Source organism: Cherax quadricarinatus, unplaced genomic scaffold (genome assembly GCF_038502225.1).
Source record: "Cherax quadricarinatus isolate ZL_2023a unplaced genomic scaffold, ASM3850222v1 Contig558, whole genome shotgun sequence".
Taxonomy (NCBI): domain Eukaryota; kingdom Metazoa; phylum Arthropoda; class Malacostraca; order Decapoda; family Parastacidae; genus Cherax; species Cherax quadricarinatus.
This window is the reverse complement of record NW_027195584.1, coordinates 30,895-56,887: the sequence shown is the minus strand read 5'-3', so window position 1 is coordinate 56,887 and position 25,993 is coordinate 30,895. Positions and strand designations below refer to the sequence as shown.

General features: G+C 44.2%; 1 protein-coding gene across 10 annotated transcripts in view; it reads right to left on the bottom strand.

Annotated features, from left to right (window-relative positions):
- Positions 1-13,120, bottom strand: part of LOC128695231 (protein N-lysine methyltransferase METTL21D) — a 78,907-nt gene extending 65,787 nt beyond the window's left edge. The window contains exons 1-2 of one of the 10 annotated variants that reach the window (XM_070080523.1): positions 13,019-13,072; positions 3,104-3,340 (exon numbers count right to left, since the gene is read on the bottom strand). In XM_070080523.1, the coding sequence (XP_069936624.1) occupies positions 3,104-3,266 (163 nt within the window). In that variant the 5' untranslated portion in view covers positions 3,267-3,340; positions 13,019-13,072. Of the gene's footprint in view, positions 1-3,103; positions 3,341-4,910; positions 4,936-9,404; positions 9,415-12,583; positions 12,605-12,739; positions 12,760-12,843; positions 12,928-12,947; positions 12,969-12,999 lie in introns of those variants that run through there. The other 9 variants (XM_070080520.1, XM_070080522.1, XM_070080521.1 and 6 more) reach the window with 9 other exon arrangements.
- Positions 13,121-25,993: the final 12,873 nt, after the last annotated feature.

The window sequence follows — 25,993 nt, the reverse complement described above, 5'->3', positions numbered from 1 at the left end:
GAATTAAGAGCCTAGAGGTCACATAATAAAACTAGTTAGCAGATGTTTGGTTGATTTGGTTAATATTGTGAGATAAGATGATTTTTTCCTAGGTAGTAGGTTGATAGACAGCAACCGCCCAGGGAGGTACTACCGTCCTGCCAAGTGAGTGTAAAACGAAAGCCTGTAATTGTTTTACATGATGGTAGTATTGCTGGCGCCCTTTTTTCTGTATCATGAACATGCAAAATTTCAAGTACGTCTTGCTACTTTTACTTACACTTAGGTCACACTACACATACATGTACACGCACATATATACACACCCCTCTGGGTTTCCTTCTATTTTCTTTCTAGTTCTTATTCTTGTTTATTTCCTCTTACCTCCATGGGGAAGTGCAACAGAATTCTTCCTCCGTAAGCCATGCATGTTGTAAGAGGCGACTAAAATGCCGGGAGCAAGGGGCTAGTAACCCCTTCTCCTGTATAAATTATTAAATTTAAAAAGAGAAACTTTTGTTTTTTTTTTGGGCCACCCTGCCTTGGTGGGATACGGCCAGTTTGTTGAAAGAAGATGATTTTTTAGCAAAGTCCTAAATTTACAAGCTGTCTGGGGATCCTTGACCTGTTCCGGTAGCGAGTTCCAGATCTTCGGGCCTTTCATGTGCATATCGTTCTTGCATAGTGAGAGTCTGACTCAAGGGATGTTGAAAAGTGCCTTATGCCTTGTATTGTGCCTGTGCATTCTGTTGTAACTGTCGAGTAGTAGTTTTATGGGAGGGTTTACAGTGGAGTTTAATGTTCTGCTTATGTAGTAGGCACAATAACAAAAGTGTATGTCTTGTATATTTAGCAAGCTGAGTCTTTTGAAAAGTGGTGGGGTGTGCAGTCTAGCACAGGAGCTGGTTATCACCCGCACAACAGCTTTTTGTTGGATTATTAAGGGTCTAAGGTGGTTGGCTGTGGTTGAGCCCCAGGCACAGATACCATAGGTGCGGTAAGGATATATTAGAGAGTGGTACAGGGTAAGGAGAGTCGTTTGTGGTACATAGTAGTGTATCTTGAAAAGGATTCCTACTGATTTGAAAATTTTCTTGGTTATGTGATGGGTATGGGACTGAAATTTAAGATTACAGTCAAGGAGAAGACCTAGAAATTTGCCCTCTGTGCGTCTTGATATAGGGGAACCATTTAACATTATGTCGAGTTGGATATTTGAGGCTCTGTTGCCAAACAGCATGAAGTATGTTTTGTCTATATTGAGAGAGAGTTTGTTGGTCATCATCCAAGCATATATCATTAGCAGTTCATTGTTTACAGTGTTTCCAAGCACAGCTGGGTCTGAATGGGAGTAGACATATGTAGTGTCATCTGCGAATAGAACTGGTTTAAGGAGTTGGGATGCATTGTGGAGATCACTGTCATCTAACTCTCTCTGCCAATCAATGGCACCTAGAGCTAGTTTTAGGTTGTTTATCAATGTCTCATCATGTAGATGGCTAAAAATCAATTTAGAGTACAAGTGCCTAATCTTCTCTATTTTAATGAACTTTTATACTTAAAAAAAATTTACAAAAATTTAGCTAATGTTTTGTGGGTGGAGAGCAATGGAAGGTTTGCTGAGAATAGAGGGGAGTGAGTCTTGCTGTGGGTGGAGACGGATAGGAATATTCTTGCTCATATTACGAGATATCTAGCATTTTATCAATATTCTTGGGTAGAACATGAAGTCTATACTGAAAACAGCTGTTTAATGGAACTCAGCCATTACTTATCTTTAACAATACAAGTATAGTCTCCAAAAACAGTCAAAAAAATTTTATTCCTTGAGTAAATTGTAATTTTGGAAAATTTTATTAATGCAATACTCTTATGAAGAACATTAGTAGTAAAATGCATTTCCAGCCCAATCAGCAATTACCATAACATTTATTGACAGTATTCTAATAATATATAGTACAATACTAAGTTCAACAACTAATTAGGCTAGGTTGTTAGATTTAATTAGATTAGGCTACATTATTTTTGGTAAAATACATAAAAATAAGTTAATCTAAATACGACCTTCTTCAACCTAGCTGGAGGTGGTGACCCCATTCTCTATCAACACTTATCCTGGTTTTTGGGCCATCCAGAAGTTTACATCCTATTTCTGACTGCCTTTGGAATAGTATCCCACATTGTTATACAAGAGTCAGGTAAAAAAAAAAAGTATTTGGAACCTTAGGTATAATCTACGCCATGACAGCAATCGGAATTTTAGGTTTCCTAGTATGAGCCCACCACATGCTCACAGTAGGTATAGATGTTGACACTCACGCATACTTTACATCCGCAACTATAATCGTCGCCATCCCTACAGGAATCAAAATCTTCAGATGACTGAGAACCTTACAATATTCTCAATTTTCATATATGCCCTCCCTCCTATGAACTCCAAGGTTCATTTTCTTATTCAAAGTAGGATTTTTGACCTGTTAACCTTAGTCTGTGGTTCTTGAACTGAGTACATGTATATTACTAGAATGTAGAGTCTTAGTACCAGCCACTGATTGAGTCAGGAGAATACCTGGAGCATACCTGGAGGGTATTCCGAGGGTCAACGCCCCAGAGGCCTGGTCCATGACCAGGCTCCATGGTGGATCAGGGCCTGATCAACCAGGCTATTACTGCTAGCTGCATGCAAACCAACTTATGCACCACAGACTGGCTGGTGAGGTACTGACTTTAGGTGCCCACCCAGTTTCCTCTTGAAGACAGCCAGGGAAGGCAGTTGAACAGTCTTGGGCCTCTGACATCCATTGTGTCGTCCCTCAGCATAATCATATCACCACAAATATTCTTCCTCCCATAAAAGTATTTATGTGAATAATGTCCCTAAAATGGCAATTTGCCCAAGAAATAACTATTTTTGCCTGCATTTAGATACCTTCTTTTATGTTAAAAAATAAGTAAATGGCAAGTTCAGCTGAGCAACTTTATTCAATACACTTCAGTTAGATTTTCATTAATTAAATCAAGTTTGGAAGTGTAATTTCTTCCCTGCCATGATAGCACCCTTAATTGCCCTTAATGACCACCATGGCACTGTTATTAACAACTGAACTTAAACTGTGAAACTCACCTAAATCCCTTTGTTTTTCCAAGAGATATCTCTGCTTCTCGAGGTACTTTGCCAGAACAATGGCTGCATCCCACACCACACAGCCTGTGTCCCCCTCACTCTCTTGACTTAAAAATAAACTTTTTCCTATAGACTCAAATTCAATTTGTCTTGTGAAGAGCATTTTTTTTTTTTTTGGAGAGCAGCAAACTAGCCTGGAAGGATTTCTTGAAAAAAGTTGGAATCCATCTATAAAATCTGTTGGATTTTCAGACAAATTAACAAATAGATTATATATAAAAAAAAGTTGGTCAATACGGAGTTGAAAGTCAAATATGAGTTGGTCAATAATTAGTTCTGTAAAATGTGAATTATCAAGTAAAAAATCATTTTGTGGAAACAATAAAAGCCTAAATCTAAAGAATCCCAACTTAACCCAACTTAAAATAATCTAATCTAACCTCACCCACTGTCAGCAGTAGAGATAGAAATATCATATCCTTATGTTCAGTGTGCTGCTGTGATTGGCCAGGCATGTTAATTAACTTGAAACTAACTGTTGATTGGCCGTGATATGCTGTTTGTACCAAATGTTAACATTTGTTAATATCTCAAACAATAGAGTTTTACACACGATATAGCAACTATTGCCAGGGTATATATAAGATGCTTGTATCACACGAGTTCAGACCAGGACCTAAACCTCAATATAAACTAAAAGATTGAGTTTTGTATATTTAAATAATAACAGATGCTTATTTTCATTGAAGTAATTTTGGTTTAACCATCACAGTGTGTTCAATGGAAAGAAACATATTACAAGTAAAATAATACAAGAACATATGTATCATATGAGAAGCCATATAAATATCATTAATGGTTTACTATAGTGATATCATTGATTCCAGTGGATTTCATAATACTACGTTAATTTACATTTAATAAATGAAGCAAACAAGTGCTGCTGAACATTATATATCACAGGATACAATGTATATACTTATAATAAATTCAAATAATGGTAAAGTTTAAACTAGGCCAGCACAGCTGTGTCAGGCTGCGTCCTGCTGTCTGGCCAGTAAATAACAAAATCTGGGAGTACATATAATAAAAGTGTTCAGCACAGAACAACTAAGAAATAGTAAATAAGATACAAGGTGGATCTCCCCAAGTACACTCAGGTGCAGCCAGACCCACTGTCACCCACCAGACCCACTGCCACCCACCAAAGTCACTGTCATCCACCAGAGTCACTGTCACCCACCAGACCCACTGCCACCCACCAAAGTCACTGTCATCCACCAGAGTCACTGTCACCCACCAGACCCACTGTCACCCACCAGACCCACTGTCACCCACCTGACCCACTGTCACCCACCAGTAAGTTTATTCAGGTATACACAAATACAGTTACATAGATTATCATACATAGCAGTATATGTGTAGAGAACCTAGGATAACCCGAAAAAGTCAGAGTGATTTATTTCCACTGAGGTTCAGAGTCATTGACCAGCGACATAACAGCCATACAGAGCATCCGCAGGTGTGATTGTCTAATGTTGGTCTCTGGACCAATACACAGGTGGTCCACGATCACAACATTATCACAAATTAATATAGGAAAATTGTTCAGTGAAGATGTGTTGTGAAGGTGATGTGTACACACCTCTCACACCATGAAGACCGTACCACAGGTGTCAGTGAAGGTGATATGTACACACCTCTCACACCACCAAGACTGTACCACAAGTGTCAGTGAAGGTGACATGTACACACCTCTCACATCAGGATTGTACCACAAGGGACAGTGAAGGTGACATGTACATACCTCTCACACCAGGATTGTACCACAAGTGTCAGTGAAGGTGAAATATACACACCTCTCATACCAGGAGTGTACCACAAGTGTCAGTGAAGGTGATGTGTACACACTTCTTACACCAGGATTGTACCACAAGTATCAGTGAAGGTGAAATGTACACACCTCTCACACCAGGATTGTACCACAAGTGTCAGTGAAGGTGATGTGTACACACCTCTCACACCACCAAGACTGTACCACAAGTGTCAGTGAAGGTAAGGCTGGAGGTGATGTCCTGGTAGTCAGTAAATGTGGGGCTGATAGTGCTGTCCTGGGAGACAGTAATGGTGAAGTTGGAGGTGCTGTCCTGGGAGACAGTAATGGTGAAGCTGGAGGTGCTGTACTGGGAGACAGTAATGGTGAAGCTGGAGATTTTGTCCAGGTAGTCAGGAAATATACGCAGGAGGGAATGCATATAAATGACCTCAAGGGAGACAGGAGCTGTAGTGGGGAAACAAGTGTAGTCAAGGACAAGATAAAACCAATATTGCAAACTAGTAATACCACAGGAAATGGCAAACAAGAGGACTCCACTAGCAATAGCGAGGATATATTACCAAAAACAACTGGTGAGAGCTCCATTGTTGGTGCTAGTGAGGATAGGAATAAGACAGGTAAACATGCACTAACAGGGAATACAGTCATGGGAAATCTGGAAAAACAGATGGGACGTGCAACTATGACCACCCTAGAAAATGCCATGCCCATATGACAACAGGAAAATGCAAACTCCCTTCCTGTAAGCTTTTTCACCCTGAAATGTGTCCCTCTTCAGTACAGGAAAGACTGTGCTATAACTTAATTGCCAGGCACACCATCTAACGGGAACAAAAAGATACAAAACATCCAGGCCATGGGAAAACCTGAGTAGCCACAGCCACTCAAGAGGGAGAGGTTTTTAAGTGCCAGGAAGGAAAAAAAACTGGCAGGAAATGGCAGAAATCGTACACCAAATCCAGTCATTCCTGGAGTGGAACCACAGCCGATGGCCTCCACTCCAAACCAACAGATACAGATACGAATGCCGGAAAAAAAATCCCCCCCCCAGTACCAACAATACCACCAGTCCGATGACATTCTTCTTCGCAAATATACAGGGTCTAAAACCAGCAACAAACAACAAAATACCTGTCATCCGTGGACTGCTTGCAGAGGCAAATGCAATGTTCGCGGCTTTCACTGAGGCCCACATAAAGGATCACTTGGACAACGAAATATGGATCCCAGGTTACAGCCTATACAGGTGCGACAGAGTGAACAGGCAAAAGAGGGGTTTGGCCTGTACATCGCAGAGTCACTTGTTTGCAAAGAACTGCTAAATGCCTCAAATGATGTAGTGGAAGTTTTAGCAGTAAAGATCGAGAACCAAAACCTAATCATTGTGGTAGTCTACAAGCCTCCGGATGCAACGTCCCAGCACTTCCAGGAACAGCTGTTAAAAATTGACCACTGTCTGGAAAATCTGCCAGCTCCTGCTCCCAACATCTTGCTCCTGGGGGATTTCAACTTAAGGCACCTAAAATGAAGGAATATAGCAAATAATGTTGTTGCAGTAATAACACCAGGAGGCAGCTCTGACGAGAACTCACACACACATGAACTATTAAATCTCTGCACAAAATTCAACGTAAACCAGCAAATAATAGAGCCTACTAGACTGGAGAATACACTAGACCTCATCTTCACTAACAATGATGATCTGATAAGAAATGTCACCATATCAAAAACAATATACTCAGATCACAACATAATGGAGGTTCAGACATGTATGCGCGGAGCCCCAGACCGACATAATGAGATTAGTCACGAGGGAGCATTCACCAAATTCAACTTCAATAACAAAAACATAAAGTGGGGCCAAGTAAACCAAGTCTTAACCTATATAAGCAACACAGACCCCAACTTATGCCTAAAACAGATTAACTCGGTGGCACTAGATGTATGCACAAGGCTTATTCCTCTAAGAAAAAGGAGGAATAGATGTAAAATAGAAAGAGACAGGCGCTCCCTTTACAGGCGACGGAAAAGAATAACAGAGCGGCTAAAAGAGGCCAATATATCTGAAATGTGTAGGGAGTCACTGGTCAGAGAAACAGCAAGCATCGAACTTAGGCTAAAGGAATCTTATAGGAGTCAGGAATCGCGGGAAGAACTAAAAGCCATAAATGAAATCGAAAGAAACCCAAAGTATTTCTTTTCCTATGCCAAATCAAAGTCGAGAACAACGTCCAGTATTGGGCCCCTGCTTAAACAAGATGGGTCCTACACAGATGACAGCAAGGAAATGAGTGAGCTACTCGAGTCCCAATATGACTCAGTTTTTAGCACGCCGCTAACCAGACTGAGAGTTGAAGATCAAAATGAATTTTTTATAAGCCACAAAATTTGATTAACACAAGCCTATCCGATGTTATCCTGACACCAAATGACTTCGAACAGGCGATAAATGACATGCCCATGCACTCTGCCCCAGGACCAGACTCATGGAACTCCGTGTTTAAGAACTGCAGGAAGCCCCATCACGAGCTTTTACCATCCTATGGACAGGGAGCATGGACACGGGGGTCGTCCCACAGTTACTAAAAACAACAGATATAGCCCCACTCCACAAAGGGGGCAGTAAAGCAATAGCAAAGAACTACAGACTGATAGCACTAACATCCCATATCATAAAAATCTTTGAAAGGGTCCTAAGAAGCAAGATCACCACCCATCTAGAAACCCATCAATTACACAACTCAGGGCAACATGGGTTTAGAACAGGTTGCTCCTGTCTCTCAACTATTGGATCACTCTGACAAGGTCCTAGATGCACTAGAAGACAAAAAGAATGCAGATGTAATATATACAGACTTTGCAAAAGCCTTCGACAAGTGTGACCATGGCGTAATAGCACACAAAATGCGTGCTAAAGGAATAACAGGAAAAGTTGGTCGATGGATCTATAATTTCCTCACAAACAGAACACAAAGAGTAGTAGTCAACAGAGTAAAGTCCGAGGCAGCTACGGTGAAAAGCTCTGTTCCACAAGGCACAGTACTCACTCCCATCTTGTTCCTCATCCTCATATCTGACACAGACAAGGATGTCAGCCACAGCACTGTGTCTTCCTTTGCAGATGACACCCGAATCTGCATGACAGTGTCTTAAACTGCAGACACTGCAAGGCTCCCGGTGGACATCAACCAAATCTTTCAGTGGGCTGCAGAAAACAATATGAAGCTCAACGATGAGAAATTTCAATTACTCAGATATGGTAAACACGAGGAAATTAAAACTTCATCAGAGTACAAAACAAATTCTGGACACAAAATAGAGCGAAACACCAACGTCAAAAACCTGGGAGTGATCATGTCGGAGGATTTCACCTTCAAGGACCATAACATTGTATCAATCGCAGCTGCTAGAAAAACGACAGGATGGATAATGAGAACCTTCAAAAATAGGGATGCCAAGCTCATGATGACACTCTTCAGGTCACTTGTTCTATCTAGGCTGGAATATTGCTGCACACTAACAGCACCTTTCAAGGCAGGTGAAATTGCTGACCAAGAAAATATACAGAGAACCTTCACGGCGCACATAACGGAGATAAAACACCTCAATTACTGGGAGCGCTTGAGGTTCCTGAACCTGTATTCCCTGGAATACAGGCGGGAGATATACATGATTAAATACACCTGGAAAATCCTAGAGGGACTAGTACCGAACTTGCACACGAAAATCACTCACTACGAAAGCAAAAGACTTGGCAGACGATGCAACAGCCCCCCAATGAAAAGCAGGGGTGTCACTAGCACGTTAAGAGACCATACAATAAGTGTCAGGGGCCCGAGACTGTTCAACTGCCTCCCAGCATACATAAGGGGGATTACCAATAGACCCCTGGCAGTCTTCAAGCTGGCACTGGACAAGCACCTAAAGTCGGTACCTGACCAGCCGGGCTGTGGCTCGTATGTTGGTTTGCATGCAGCCAGCAGTAACAGCCTGGTTGATCAGGCTCTGATCCACCAGGAGGTCTGGTCACAGACCAGGCTGCGGGGGCGTTGAACCCCGGAACTCTCTCCAGGCAAACTCCAGGAAGGTGACATGTACACACCTCTCACACAAGGATTGTACCACAAGTATCAGTGAAGGTGACATGTACACACCTCTCACACCAGGATTGTACCACAAGTGTCAGTGAAGGTGACATGTACACACCTCTCACACCAGGATTGTACCACAAGTGTCAGTGAAGGTGACATGTACACACCTCTCACACCAGGATTGTACCACAAGTGTCAGTGAAGGTGACATGTACACACCTCTCACACCAGGATTGTACCACAAGTATCAGTGAAGGTGATGTGTACACACCTCTCACACCAGGATTGTACCACGTGTCAGTGAAAGTGACATGTACACACCTCTCACACCAGGATTGTACCACAAGTGTCAGTGAAGGTGACATGTACACACCTCTCACACCAGGACTGTACCAAAAGTGTCAGTGAAGGTGACATGTACACACCTCTCACACCAGGATTGTACCACAAGTACCAGTGAAGGAGACGTGTACACACCTCTCATACCAGGATTGTACCACATGTGTCAGTGAAAGTGATGTGTACACACCTCTCACACCAGGATTGTACCACAAGTGTCAGTGAAGGTGACATGTACACACCTCTCACACCGGGATTGTACCACAAGTGTCAGTGAATGTGATGTGTACACACCTCTCACACCAGGATTGTACCACAAGTGTCAGTGAAGGTGACATGTACACACCTCTCACACCAGGATTGTACCACAAGTATCAGTGAAGGTGACGTGTACACACCTCTCATGCCAGGATTGTACCACATGTGTCAGTGAAGGTGACGTGTACACACCTCTCACGCCAGGATTGTACCACAAGTGTCAGTGAAGGTGACATGTACACACCTCTCACACCAGGATTGTTAGGAAGTATTTCTTCAGTCATAGAGTAGTCAGGCCGTGGAATAGCCTAGAAAGTGACGTAGTGGAGGCGGGAACCATACACAGTTTTAAGGCGAGGTATGATAGAGCTCATGGGGCAGGGAGAGAGAGGACCTAGTAGCAATCAGCGAAGAGGCGGGGCCAGGAGCTGTGACTCGACCCCTGCAACCACAAATAGGTGAGTATAAATAGGTGAGTACAAGTGTCAGTGAAGGTGATGTGTTCACACCTCTCACACCAGGATTGTACCACAAGTGTCAGTGAAGGTGACATGTACACAGCTCTCACACCAGGATTGTACCACAAGTGTCAGTGAAGGTGACATGTACACACCTCTCACACCAGGATTGTACCACAAGTGTCAGTGAAGGTGATGTGTACACACCTCTCACACCAGGATTGTACCACAAGTGTCAGTGAAGATGACATGTATGCACCTCTCACACCAGGACTGTACCACAAGTGTCAGTGAAGGTGGCGTGTGCACACCTCTCACACCAGGATTGTACCACAAGTGTCAGTGAAGGTGACATGTACACACCTCTCACACCAGGATTGTACCACAAGTGTCAGTGAAGGTGACTTGTACACCCCTCTCACACCAGGATTGTACCACAAGTATCAGTGAAGGTGACGTGTATACACCTCTCACACCAGGATTGTACCACATGTGTCAGTGAAAGTGACATGTACACACCTCTCACACCAGGATTGTACCACAAGTGTCAGTGAAGGTGACATGTACACACCTCTCACACCAGGATTGTACCACAAGTGTCAGTGAAGGTGACATGTACACACCTCACACACCAGGATTGTACCACAAGCATCAGTGAAGGTGACGTGTACACACCTCTCACACCAGGATTGTACCACATGTGTCAGTGAAAGTGATGTGTACACACCTCTCACACCAGGATTGTACCACAAGTGTCAGTGAAGGTGACATGTACACACCTCTCACACCAGGATTGTTAGGAAGTATTTCTTCAGTCATAGAGTAGTCAGGCCGTGGAATAGCCTAGAAAGTGACGTAGTGGAGGCGGGAACCATACATAGTTTTAAGGCGAGGTATGATAGAGCTCATGGGGCAGGGAGAGAGAGGACCTAGTAGCAATCAGTGAAGAGGCGGGGCCAGGAGCTGTGACTCGACCCCTGCAACCACAAATAGGTGAGTATAAATAGGTGAGTACAAGTGTCAGTGAAGGTGATGTGTACACACCTCTCACACCAGGATTGTACCACAAGTGTCAGTGAAGGTGACATGTACACACCTCTCACACCAGGATTGTACCACAAGTGTCAGTGAAGGTGACATGTACACAGCTCTCACACCAGGATTGTACCACAAGTGTCAGTGAAGGTGATGTGTACACACCTCTCACACCAGGATTGTACCACAAGTGTCAGTGAAGGTGATGTGTACACACCTCTCACACCAGGATTGTACCACAAGTGTCAGTGAAGGTGACATGTACACAGCTCTCACACCAGGATTGTACCACAAGTGTCAGTGAAGGTGACATGTACACACCTCTCACACCAGGATTGTACCACAAGTGTCAGTGAAGGTGATGTGTACACACCTCTCACACCAGGATTGTACCACAAGTGTCAGTGAAGGTGACATGTACACAGCTCTCACACCAGGATTGTACCACAAGTGTCAGTGAAGGTGACATGTACACACCTCTCACACCAGGATTGTACCACAAGTGTCAGTGAAGGTGATGTGTACACACCTCTCACACCAGGATTGTACCACAAGTGTCAGTGAAGGTGACATGTATGCACCTCTCACACCAGGACTGTACCACAAGTGTCAGTGAAGGTGACGTGTGCACACCTCTCACACCAGGATTGTACCACAAGTGTCAGTGAAGGTGACATGTACACACCTCTCACACCAGGATTGTACCACAAGTGTCAGTGAAGGTGACTTGTACACACCTCTCACACCAGGATTGTACCACAAGTATCAGTGAAGGTGACGTGTATACACCTCTCACACCAGGATTGTACCACATGTGTCAGTGAAAGTGACATGTACACACCTCTCACACCAGGATTGTACCACAAGTGTCAGTGAAGGTGACATGTACACACCTCTCACACCAGGATTGTACCACAAGTGTCAGTGAAGGTGACATGTACACACCTCTCACACCAGGATTGTACCACAAGTATCAGTGAAGGTGACATGTACACACCTCTCACACCAGGATTGTACCACATGTGTCAGTGAAAGTGATGTGTACACACCTCTCACACCAGGATTGTACCACAAGTGTCAGTGAAGGTGACATGTACACACCTCTCACACCAGGATTGTACCACATGTGTCAGTGAAGGTGACGTGTACACACCTCTCACACCAGGATTGTACCACAAGTGTCAGTGAAGGTGACATGTACACACCTCTCATACCAGGATTGTACCACAAGTGTCAGTGAAGGTGACATGTACACACCTCTCACACCAGGATTGTACCACAAGTGTCAGTGAAGGTGACATGTACACACCTCACACCAGGATTGTACCACATGTGTCAGTGAAGGTGACGTGTACACACCTCTCACACCAGGATTGTACCACAAGTGTCAGTGAAGGTGACATGTACACACCTCTCATACCAGGATTGTACCAAAGTGTCAGTGAAGGTGACGTGTACACACCTCTCACACCAGGATTGTACCACAAGTGTCAGTGAAGGTGACGTGTACACACCTCTCATACCAGGATTGTACCACAAGTGTCAGTGAAGGTGACATGTACACACCTCTCACACCAGGATTGTACCACAAGTGTCAGTGAAGGTGACATGTACACACCTCTCACACCAGGATTGAACCACAAGTATCAGTGAAGGTGACGTGTACACACCTCTCACACCAGGATTGTACCACAAGTGTCAGTGAAGGTGACGTGTACACACCTCTCACACCAGGATTGTGCCACAAGTGTCAGTGAAGGTGACGTGTACACACCTCTCACACCAGGATTGTACCACAAGTGTCAGTGAAGGTGACGTGTACACACCTCTCACACCAGGATTGTGCCACAAGTGTCAGTGAAGGTGACGTGTACACACCTCTCACACCAGGACTCACTTTCTGTGTTGGGTTTATAAGGGCCACTGACAGCATTAGTCGTATTGAGCCCAACTTCTCGATGGTACCAGGAAAAATTGTTGCCCATGGCTGGGCGATGAAAGAAAAGGAGCATAAGTGCCTTTGTAAACAGAGACAGAAACTTAAGTTTCCAATTAGATATAGTGAACGCCCTTGCCAAGCCCCAGCAGAGAGGGACGCCCATAATCACACCTGAGTTCAGTAACCGGCTTCCCACCTAAGACCGACAAAGAATTATCCGCAAAGCGGAAAAAAATAAAGTTTGCTAAAAGTAAGCCGATGAACAGGTGCCCTTCCTGTAGAATGCCCGGCGGGCAAAATAGATGAGGACAAGCGTCCCAGTGAGCACGGGAAAATTTGTCACTGATACTCAGGCGAGAGAGACGTCCACATCCAACGAGGGCTGGCGCAGAAATCCTCTCACACCAGGACTGTACGACAAGTGGAGCTCATTACCTTTGTAAATTCTCATGATTAATGTGTTTATGATTCATTACCTTTGCAATTATTCATGAGTGTGACCAGCTCAACCTGGAGCTCATTACCTTTGTAACTTGGTCATGATTATGAACAGATCTAGTTCATTACCTTTGTAACTTGCTCAGCTATCAAAACTTTGGAGTCCAGTCCCTGGACCCATTATGTACCTCTGTAATCTTTTGACTACCGCCCACAGGATGGGTATGGGGTGCATAATAAACATTAAACTAACTAACTGGGTTTGTAAGGGCGACTAACACAGCTTACGCTGTGTTGAGTCCTACTTCCTGGTATAATAATATAATAAAATTTTATTTCCTTGCTAAGGTTACAATGTTTGTTTACATTTCATAATTTGATTGGAACAAAGAAAGCCACTATCATGCGGAGGTATTTCGGGCATGGTGTACGAGGAAGATATATTGTCCAAGGCTGAGCCAAGAAAATTAAGGGAACAAGAGCCCATTTGTAAATACAAACGGAAACTAATTCTTGGCTTCCCCAAATGTACAAAGGTTCTTAATATGAGGAAGGAGCTTGGTATTTCTAGTATCAGTGTTAGGATTGTTGAGATTAACACTGTACTCGGTATTAGAATGTTAAGAAATGAACCAGACTCTGTCACAATGAATCTTATCAAGTGTCTAGAGGTAAATACAGTTCAGTTTAATATGTTTATTATGCACCCCATACCCATCCTGTGGGCGGTAGTCAAAAGATTACAGAGGTACATAATTGGTCCAGGGACTGGACTCCAAAGTTTTGATAGCTGAGCAAGTTACAGAGGTAATGAACTCACAATTTACAAAGGTAATGAACTCACAATTTACAAAGGTAATGAACTCCAGGTAGGTCTGGTCACAATCATAACAAGTTACAAAGGTATTTACAGATTACAGAGGTACGTAATGGGTCCAGGGACTGGGCCCCCAAAGTTTTGATAGCTGAACTAGGTACAAAGGTAATGAACTCACAAGTTACAAAAGTAATGAATCCTGTAAGAATGGTTACTTACGTTTATACATGGCTACAATCATAAACAAATTATAGAGTATTGAGCAATTCACACTTCCACACCCAGTCACAACTGTAGTGAGTTATTGGTGCAAATATTGATTGAGTCACACACACACACACACACACACACACACACACACACACACACACACACACACACACACACACATAATCACACACACACACACATACACACTGGATCTTGTGTTCACCCTGAGCAGTTCAGACATTGAGGACATCACTTACGAGAGGCCCCTTGGAGCTAGCGATCATGTGGTTCTGAGTTTTGACTATATAGTAGAGTTACAAGTGGAGAAGGTAACAGGAACTGAAGGGGACAGGCCAAACTATAAAAGGGGGGACTACACAGGTATGAGAAACTTCCTGCAGGAGGTTCAGTGGGACAGAGAAATGGTAGGAAAATCAGTAAACGAGATGATGGAATATGTGGCAACAAAGTGCAAGGAGGCAGAGGAAAGTTTTGTTCCCAAGGGAAACAGAAATAATAGGAAGACCAAAACGAGTCCTTGGTTTACCCGAAGGTGTAGGGAGGCAAAAACTAAGTGCAACAGAGAATGGAAAAGGTACAGGAGGCATAGGACCCAGGAAAACAAGGAGATTAGTAGAAGAGCCAGAAACGAGTATGCGCAGATAAGGAGGGAGGCCCAGCGACAGTATGAAAACGACATAGCATCGAAAGTCAAATCTGACCCGAAACTGCTGTATAGCCACATTAGGAGGAAGACAACAGTCAAGGACCAGGTGATAAGGCTGAGGAAAGAAGGTGGAGAACTCACAAGAAACGATCAAGAGGTATGTGAGGAGCTCAACACGAGATTTAAGGAAGTATTTACAGTAGAGACAGGAAGGACTCTGGGGGGACAGACCGGATGGGGACACCAGCAAGGAATACACCAACAAGTGTTGGACGACATACATACAGATGAGGAGGAGGTGAAGAAACTGCTAAGGGACATCGATACCTCAAAGGCAATGGGACCGGACAACATCTCTCCATGGGTCCTTAGAGAGGGAGCAGATATGTTGTGCGTGCCACTTACCACAATCTTCAACACATCCCTGGAAACTGGGCAACTACCTGAGGTATGGAAGACAGCAAATGTAGTTCCCATTTTCAAAAAAGGAGACAGAAAAGAGGCACTAAACTATAGACCTGTGTCATTGACGTGTATAGTATGCAAAATTATGGAGAAGATTATCAGGAGGAGAGTGGTGGAGCACCTTGAACGGAACAGGAGTATAAATGCCAACCAGCACGGATTCACGTAAGGCAAATCCTGTGTCACAAACCTTCTGGAGTTTTATGATAAAATAACAGAAGTAAGACAAGAGAGAGAGGGGTGGGTTGATTGCATCTTCTTGGACTGCAAGAAGGCCTTTGACACAGTTCCTCACAAGAGATTACTGCAGAAGCTAGAGCATCAGGCGCATATAACAGGAAGGGCACTGCAATGGATCAGAGAATACCTGACAGGGAGGCAACAACGAGTCATGGTACGTAATGATGTATCACAGTGGGCACCTGTGACGAGCGGGGTCCCACAGGGGTCGGTCCTAGGACCAGTGCTATTTTTGGTATATGTGAACGACATGACGGAAGGGTTAGACTCAGAAGTGTCCCTGTTTGCAGATGATGTGAAGTTAATGAGGAGAATTAAATCTGATGAGGACCAGGCAGGACTTCAAAGAGACCTGGACAGACTGGACACCTGGTCCAGCAAATGGCTTCTCGAATTTAATCCTGCCAAATGCAAAGTCATGAAGATAGGGGAAGGGCACAGAAGACCACAGACAGAGTATAGGCTAGGCGGCCAAAGACTGCAAACCTCACTCAAGGAGAAAGATCTTGGGGTGAGTATAACACCGAGCATGTCTCCGGAAGCACACATCAATCAGATAACTGCTGCAGCATATGGGCGCCTGGCAAACCTGAGAACAGCATTCCGATACCTTAGTAAGGAATCATTCAAGACACTGTACACCGTGTATGTCAGGCCCATACTGGAGTATGCAGCACCTGTTTGGAACCCGCACTTGATAAAGCACGTCAAGAAACTAGAGAAAGTACAAAGGTTTGCGACAAGGTTAGTTCCAGAGCTAAGGGAAATGTCCTATGAAGAAAGATTAAGGGAAATCGGCCTGACGACACTGGAGGACAGGAGGGTCAGGGGAGACATGATAACGACATATAAAATACTGCGTGGAATAGACAAGGTGGACAAGGACAGGATGTTCCAGGGAGGGGACACAGAAACAAGAGGCCACAATTGGAAGTTGAAGACACAAATGAGTCAGAGAGATAGTAGGAAGTATTTCTTCAGTCATAGAGTTGTAAGGCAGTGGAATAGCCTAGAAAATGACGTAGTGGAGGCAGGAACCATACACAGTTTTAAGACGAGGTTTGATAAAGCTCATGGAGCGGGGAGAGAGAGGGCCTAGTAGCAACCGGTGAAGAGGCGGGGCCAGGAGCTAGGACTCGACCCCTGCAACCACAAATAGGTGAGTACAAATAGGTGAGTACACACACACACACACACACACACACACACACACACACACACACACACACACACACACACATACACAAACTCATACACGCACACGGGGTCCCACTGGGGTCAGTTCTAGGTTTAGTTAGTTTAATATGTTTATTATGCACCCCATACCCATCCTGTGGGCGGTAGTCAAAAGATTACAGAGGTACATAATTGGTCCAGGGACTGGACTCCAAAGTTTTGATAGCTGAGCAAGTTACAAAGGTAATGAACTCACAATTTACAAAGGTAATGAACTCACAATTTACAAAGGTAATGAACTCACAATTTACAAAGGTAATGAACTCACAATTTACAAAGGTAATGAACTCACAATTTACAAAGGTAATGAACTCACAATTTACAAAGGTAATGAACTCCAGGTAAGTCTGGTCACAATCATGACAAGTTACAAAGGTATTTACAGATTACAGAGGTACGTAATGGGTCCAGGGACTGGGCCCCCAAAGTTGAGTGTGACCAGTGCTATTTTTGATATATGCGAACGACATAATGGAAGGAACAGACTCTGAAGTGTCCCTATTCGCAGATGATGTGAAGTTGATGAGAAGAATTAAATCGGATGAGGACGAGGCAGGACTGCAAAGAGACCTGGACAGGCTGGACATGTGGTCCAGAAACTGGCTTCTCGAATTCAATCCTGCCAAATGCAAAGTCATGAAGATTGGGGAGGGGCAAAGAAGACCGCAGACAGAGTATAGGCTAGGTGGACAAAGACTATAGACCTCACTCAGGGAGAAAGACCTTGTGGTGACCATAACACCGAGCACGTCACCGGAGGCACACATCAACCAAATAACTGCTGCAGCATACGGGTGCCTGGCAAACCTGAGAATAGCGTTCCGATACCATAATAAGGAATCGTTCAAGACACTGTACACTGTGTATGTTAGGCCCATACTGGAGTATGCAGCACCAGTCTGGAACCCACACCTGGTCAAGCACGTCAAGAAGTTAGAGAAATTACAAAGGTTTGCAACAAGGCTAGTCCCAGAGCTCAGGGGAATGTCGTACGAGGAAAGGTTGAGGGAAGTCGGACTGACGACACTGGAGGACAGAAGGGTCAGGGGAGACATGATAACGACATACAAGATACTGCGGGGAATAGACAAGTTGGACAGAGATAGGATGTTCCAGAGAGGGGAAACAGAAACAAGGGGTCACAACTGGAAGCTGAAGACTCAGATGAGTCACAGGGACGTTAGGAAGTATTTCTTCAGTCACAGAGTCGTCAGGAAGTGGAATAGCCTAGCAAGTGAAGTAGTGGAGGAAGGAACCATACATAGTTTTAAGAAGAGGTATGACAAAGCTCAGGAAGCAGAGAGGGAGAGGACCTAGTAGCGATCAGTGAAGAGGCGGGGCTAGGAGCTGAGTCTCCGCCCCTGCAACCACAATTAGGTGAGTACACACACACACACACACACACAGTTTTAAGACGAGGTATGATAAAGCTCATGGAGCGGGGAGAGAGAGGACCCAGTAGCAACCGGCGAAGAGGCGGGGCCAGGAGCTAGGACTCGACCCCTGCAACCACAAATAGGTGAGTACACACACACACACACACACACACACACACTCGTGGTAATGCTTTATTTACAGCTAGCAAAGTCAGGGTATTTCTCCAGAATGGTCTGTAATATACCACTGTAGATAAAATACTTTGCCATTTCTTGAACATTTCTGAGTGAGTTGTCTTCTAGAGGTATATACGCACAGATCTAAATGGATTGTGAAAATGTGCAATTGCATTAAGTTTCATAGCCTGCATGAACTGTATCACTGTAGGCAACAAGAGCATTTCACCCCTCCATGGAAGATGTGATCATTTAATATCACATACCTACAAGTTCCTCCCAAGAAGCTCATTGCTAGTAATCCCTTCCTTAAATCTCTTGTTAGAGCAACTGCTCAAGAAGAAATTTCTCACCTAGCTGGTAGTAATAAGTTATCACAAGTTATATACACTGATGGATCTAAACAGGAGTCTTCTGGCAGGGCTGCATCTGCTCTTGTTGCCACCTCCCTAGTTAAGAACGATAATAAATTTGTTGAGTTATGCATAAGAATTAACAACTGGGCGTCTACACTGCAAACTGAATTGTTTGCAATCCTAATGGCGCTAAAGCTAACCTATGACACTGAGCTTAACTCTGTCATCATTACTGATTCTGTGTCATCATTGAAGGCTCTTGACTCATATAATGACTCCAATAACATGCTCACTGGAGAAGTCAGGTATAGATGCACAAAAATCCGTGACAAAGGAATTAATGTACAGTTGCTATGCATCCCATCACACATTGGATTACTCCTTCATGATAAAGTTGATATGTTAGCCAAGACGAGTATCCAGAAGGAGAATGTAGAATATAACTTTGGTAAAACTGTGTCTAGCATTAGGAATAATATTACCTGGAGTTTACCTGGAGAGTTCGGGGGTCAACGCCCCCGCGGCCCGGTCTGTGACCAGGCCCCATGGTAGATCAGAGCCAGATCAACCAGGCTGTTAATGCTGGCTGCACGCAATCCAACGTACGAGCCACAGCCCGGCTAGTCAGGTACCGACTTTAGGTGCTTGTCCAGTGCCTGCTTGAAGACAGCCAGGGGTCTATTGGTAATCCCCCTTATGTATGCTGGGAGGCAGTTGAACAGTCTCGGGCCCCTGACACTTATTGTATGGTCTCTTAACGTGCTAGTGACACCCCTGCTTTTCATTGGGGGGATGTTGCATCGTCTGCCAAGTCTTTTGCTTTCGTAGTGAGTGATTTTCGTGTGCAAGTTTGGTACTAGTCCCTCTAGGATTTTCCAGGTGTATATAATCATGTATCTCTCCCGCCTGCGTTCCAGGGAGTACAGGTTCAGGAAATTCAAATTCAAACGCTCCCAGTAACTGAGGTGTTTTATCTCCATTATGCGCGCCATGAAGGCTCTCTGTACATTTTCTAGGTCGGCAATTTCACCTGCCTTGAAAGGTGCTGTTAGTGTGCAGCAATATTCCAGCCTAGATAGAACAAGCGACCTGAAGAGTGTCATCATGGGCTTGGCATCCCTAGTTTTGAAGGTTCTTATTATTCATCCTGTCATTTTTCTAGCAGATGCGACTGATACAATGTTATGGTCCTTGAAGGTGAGATCCTCCGACATGATCACTCCCAGGTCTTTGACGTTGGTGTTTCGCTCTATTTTGTGGCCAGAATTTGTTTTGTACTCTGATGAAGATTTAATTTCCTCATGTTTACCATATCTGAGTAATTGAAATTTCTCATCATTGAACTTCATATTGTTTTCTGCAGCCCACTGAACGATTTGGTTGATGTCCGCCTGGAGCCTTGCAGTTTCTGCAATGGAAGACACTGTCATGCAGATTCGGGTGTCATCTGCAAAGGAAGACACGGTGCTGTGGCTGACATCCTTGTCTATCTCAGGTATGAGGATGAGAAACAAGATGGGAGCGAGTGCCTTGTGGAGCAGAGCTTTTCACCGTAGCTGCCTCAGACTTTACTCTGTTGACTACTACTCTTTGTGTTCTGTTTGTGAGGAAATTATAGATCCATCTACTAACTTTTCCTGTTATTCCTTTGGCACGCATTTTGTGGGCTATTACGCCATGGTCACACTTTACGAAGGCTTTTGCAAATTCTGTATATATTACATCTGCATTCTTTTTGTCTTGTAGTGCAACTAGGACCTTGTCGTAGTGATCCAGTAGTTGGGACAGACAGGAGCGACCTGCTTTAAACCCATGTTGCCCTGGGTTGTGTAATTTATGGGTATCTAAATGGGTGGCGATCTTGCTTCATAGGACCCTTTCAAAGATTTTTATGATATGGGATGTTAGTGCTGTCGGTCTGTAGTTCTTTGCTGTTGCTTTACTGCTCCTTTGTGGAGTGGGGCTATGTCTGTTCTTTTTAGTAACTGTGGGACGACCCCCGTGTCCATGCTCCCTCTTCATAGGATGTTAAAAGCACGTGATGGGGCTTCTTGCAGTTCTTGATGAACACGGAGTTCCATGAGTCTGGCCCTGGGGCAGAGTGCATGGGCATGTCATTTATCGCCTGTTCGAAGTCATTTGGCGTCAGGATAACATCATATAGACTTGTTTTTACCAAATTCTGTGGCATTCTCATAAAAATTTCATTTAGATCTTCGACTCTCAGTCTGGTTAGCTGCTTGCTAAAAACTGAGTCATATTGGGACTTGAGTAGCTCACTCATTTCCTTGCTGTCATCTGTGTAGGACCCATCTTGTTTAAGTAGGGGCCCAATACTGGATGTTGTTCTCGACTTTGATTTGGCATAAGAAAAGAAATACTTTGGGTTTCTTTCGATTTCATTTATGGCTTTTAGTTCTTCCCACGATTCCTGACTCCTATGAGATTCCTTTAGCTTTAGTTCGATGTTTGCTATTTCTCTGACCAGTGTCTCTCTACGCATTAGGAGAGAAGTAAATAAGGAAAATGATTGTTATAGGAATGCAGTTAGAAGCCTGAGTAGATCTATAACCCACTATGATAACATGAACGTAGATAAGTATGTTTATGGAGCAACGTGCAATGTGAACAGACTGATGTTGTAGTGGCCAGGCTTAGGCTTAGTGACAAGTACTTCTGGCAGTTTGGGAGACACACAGATGATCATCAAACTAAATGCAAATTATGTGATCAGGCATATGGTCACAGTCTTGAACACTATGTGCTTAATTGTCCACTTATTGAGGAATACAGAGACAGACAGTATAATAACCTGGAGTTTACCTGGAGAGAGTTCCGGGGGTCAACGGCCCCGCGGCCCGGTCTGAGACCAGGCCTCCTGGTGGATCAGAGCCTGATCAACCAGGCTGTTGCTGCTGGCTGCACGCAAACCAACATACGAGCCACAGCCCGGCTGATCCGGAACTGACTTTAGGTGCTTGTCCAGTGCCAGCTTGAAGACTGCCAGGGGTCTGTTGGTAATCCCCCTTATGTGTGCTGGGAGGCAGTTGAACAGTCTCGGGCCCATGACACTTATTGTATGGTCTCTTAACGTGCTAGTGACACCCCTGCTTTTCATTGGGGGGATGGTGCATCGTCTGCCAAGTCTTTTGCTTTCATAGTGGGTGATTTTCGTGTGCAAGTTCGGTACTAGTCCCTCTAGGATTTTCCAGGTGTATATAATCATGTATCTCTCCCTCCTGCGTTCCAGGGAATACAGGTTTAGGAACCTCAAGCGCTCCCAATAATTGAGGTGTTTTATCTCCGTTATGAGCGCCGTGAAAGTTCTCTGTACATTTTCTAGGTCGGCAATTTCACCTGCCTTGAAAGGTGCTGTTTGTGTGCAGTAATATTCCAGCCTAGATAGAACAAGTGACCTGAAGAGTGTCATCATGGGCTTGGCCTCCCTAGTTTTGAAGGTTCTCATTATCCATCCTGTCATTTTTCTAGCAGATGCGATTGATACAATGTTATGGTCCTTGAAGGTGAGATCCTCCGACATGATCACTCCCAGGTCTTTGACGTTGGTGTTTCGCTCTATTTTGTGGCCAGAATTTGTTTTGTACTCTGATGAAGATTTAATTTCCTCATGTTTACCATATCTGAGTAATTGAAATTTCTCATCGTTGAACTTCATATTGTTTTCTGCAGCCCACTGAAAGATTTGGTTGATGTCTGCCTGGAGCTTTGCAGTGTCTGCAATGGAAGACACTGTCATGCAGATTCGGGTGTCATCTGCAAAGGAAGACACGGTGCTGTGGCTGACATCCTTGTCTATATCGGATATAAGGATGAGGAACAAGATGGGAGCGAGTACTGTGCCTTGTGGAACAGAGCTTTTCACCGTAGCTGCCTCGGACTTTACTCTGTTGACGACTACTCTCTGTGTTCTGTTAGTGAGGAAATTATAGATCCATCGACCGACTTTTCCTGTTATTCCGTTAGCACGCATTTTGTGCGCTATTACGCCATGGTCACACTTGTCGAAGGCTTTTGCAAAGTCTGTATATATTACATCTGCATTCTTTTTGTCTTCTAGTGCATTTAGGACCTTGTCGTAGTGGTCCAATAGTTGAGACAGACAGGAGCGACCTGTTCTAAACCCATGTTGCCCTGGGTTGTGTAACTGATGGGTTTCTAGATGCGTGGTGATCTTGCTTCTTAGGACCCTTTCAAAGATTTTTATGATATGGGATGTTAGTGCTATTGGTCTGTAGTTCATTGCTGTTGCTTTACTGCCCCCTTTGTGGAGTGGGGCTATGTCTGTTGTTTTTAGTAACTGTGGGACGATCCCCGTGTCCATGCTCCCTCTCCATAGGATGGAAAAGGCTCGTGATAGGGGCTTCTTGCAGTTCTTGATGAACATAGAGTTCCATGAGTCTGGCCCTGGGGCAGAGTGCATGGGCATGTCATTTATCGCCTGTTCGAAGTCATTTGGCGTCAGGATAACATCGGATAGGCTTGTGTTAATCAAATTTTGTGGCTCTCTCATAAAAAATTCATTATGATCTTCGACTCTCAGTCTGGTTAGCGGCTTGCTAAAAACTGAGTCATATTGGGACTTTAGTAGCTCACTCATTTCCTTGTTGTCATCTGTGTAGGACCCATCTTGTTTAAGTAGGGGCCCAATACTGGACGTTGTTCTCGATTTTGATTTGGCATAGGAGAAGAAATACTTTGGGTTTCTTTCGATTTCATTTATGGCTTTTAGTTCTTCCCGCGATTCCTGACTCCTGAAGGATTCTTTTAGCTTAAGTTCGATGCTTGCTATTTCTCTGACCAGTGTCTCCCTACGCATTTCAGATATATTGACCTCTTTTAGCCGCTCTGTTATTCTTTTCCGTCGCCTGTAAAGGGAGCGCCTGTCTCTTTCTGTTTTACATCTACTCCTCCTTTTTCTTAGAGGAATAAGCCTTGTGCATACATCGAGTGCTACCGAGTTAATCTGTTCTAGGCATAAGTTGGGGTCTGTGTTGCTTAGTATATCTTCCCAGCTTATATCGGTTAGGACTTGGTTTACTTGGTCCCACTTTATGTTTTTGTTATTGAAGTTGAATTTGGTGAATGCTCCCTCGTGACTAATCTCATTATGTCGGTCTGGGGCTCCGCGCATACATGACTGAACCTCAATTATGTTGTGATCTGAGTATATTGTTTTTGATATGGTGATATTTCTTATCAGATCATCATTGTTAGTGAAGATGAGGTCTAGTGTATTCTCCAGTCTAGTAGGCTCTATTATTTGCTGGTTTAAATTGAATTTTGTGCAGAGATTTAAAAGCTCGCGTGAGTGTGAGTTTTCATCAGAGCTGCCTCCTGGTGTTATTACTGCAACAATATTATTTGCTATATTCCTCCATTTTAGGTGCCTTAAGTTGAAATCCCCCAGGAGCAAGATGTTGGGTGCAGGAGCTGGAAGGATTTCCAGACAATGGTCAATTTTTAACAGCTGTTCCTGGAATTGCTGGGATGTTGCATCCGGAGGCTTGTAGACTATTTATTTATTTATTTATTTATAATTTGAGCACACATACAGAGGTACAAAAAAATACAGATAAGAGCAATGACTAGGTTTTGGTTCTCGACTTTTACTGCTAAAACTTCCACTACATCATTTGAGGCATTTAGCAGTTCTGTGCAAACAAGTGACTCTGCAATGTACAGGCCAACCCCCCCCTTTTGCCTGTTCACTCTGTCACATCTGTATAGGTTGTAACCTGGGATCCATATTTCGTTGTCCAAGTGATCCTTTATGTGGCTGGAATATTGCTGCACACTAACAGCACCTTTCAAGGCAGGTGAAATTGCCGACCTAGAAAATGTACAGAGAACTTTCACGGCGCGCATAACGGAGATAAAACACCTCAATTATTGGGAGCGCTTGAGGTTCCTAAACCTGTATTCCCTGGAACGCAGGAGGGAGAGATACATGATTATATACACCTGGAAAATCCTAGAGGGACTAGTACCGAACTTGCACACGAAAATCACTCATTACGAAAGCAAAAGACTTGGCAGACGATGCACCATCCCCCCAATGAAAAGCAGGGGTGTCACTAGCACGTTAAGAGACCATACAATAAGTGTCAGGGGCCCGAGACTGTTCAACTGCCTCCCAGCACACATAAGGGGGATTACCAACAGACCCCTGGCAGTCTTCAAGCTGGCACTGGACAAGCACCTAAAGTCAGTTCCGGATCAGCCGGGCTGTGGCTCGTATGTTGGTTTGCGTGCAGCCAGCAGCAACAGCCTGGTTGATCAGGCTCTGATCCACCAGGAGGCCTGGTCTCAGACCGGGCCGCGGGGGCGTTGACCCCCGGAACTCTCTCCAGGTAAACTCCAGGAAAGCCGCGAACATTGCCTTTGCCTCTGCAAGCAGTCCACGGATGAAAGGTATTTTGTTGTTTGTTGCTGGCTTTAGACCCTGTATGTTTGCAAAGAAGAATGTTATCGGACTGGTGGTATTGTTGGTACTGGGGGGGGATTTTTTTTCCCGCATTAGTATCTGTATCTGTTGGTTTGGAGTGGAGGCCTTCGACTGTGGTTCCACTCCAGGAATGACTGGATTTGGTGTACGATTTCTGCCATTTCCTGCCAGTTTTTTTTCCTTCCTGGCACTAAAAAACCTCTCCCTCTTGAGTGGCTGTGGCTACCCAGGTTTTCCCATGGCCTGGATGTTTTGTATCTTTTTGTCCCCTTTAGATGGTATGCCTGGCAATTTAAGTTATAGCACAGTCTTTCCTGTACTGAAGAGGTACACAGTTCAGGGTGAAAAAGCTTACAGGAAGGGAGTTTGCATTTTCCTGTTGTCATATGGGCATGGCATTTCCTAGGGTGGTCATAGTTGCACGTCCCATCTGTTTTTCCAGATTTCCCATGCCAGCAGATACCGAGTGCATAGTATGTGCACAG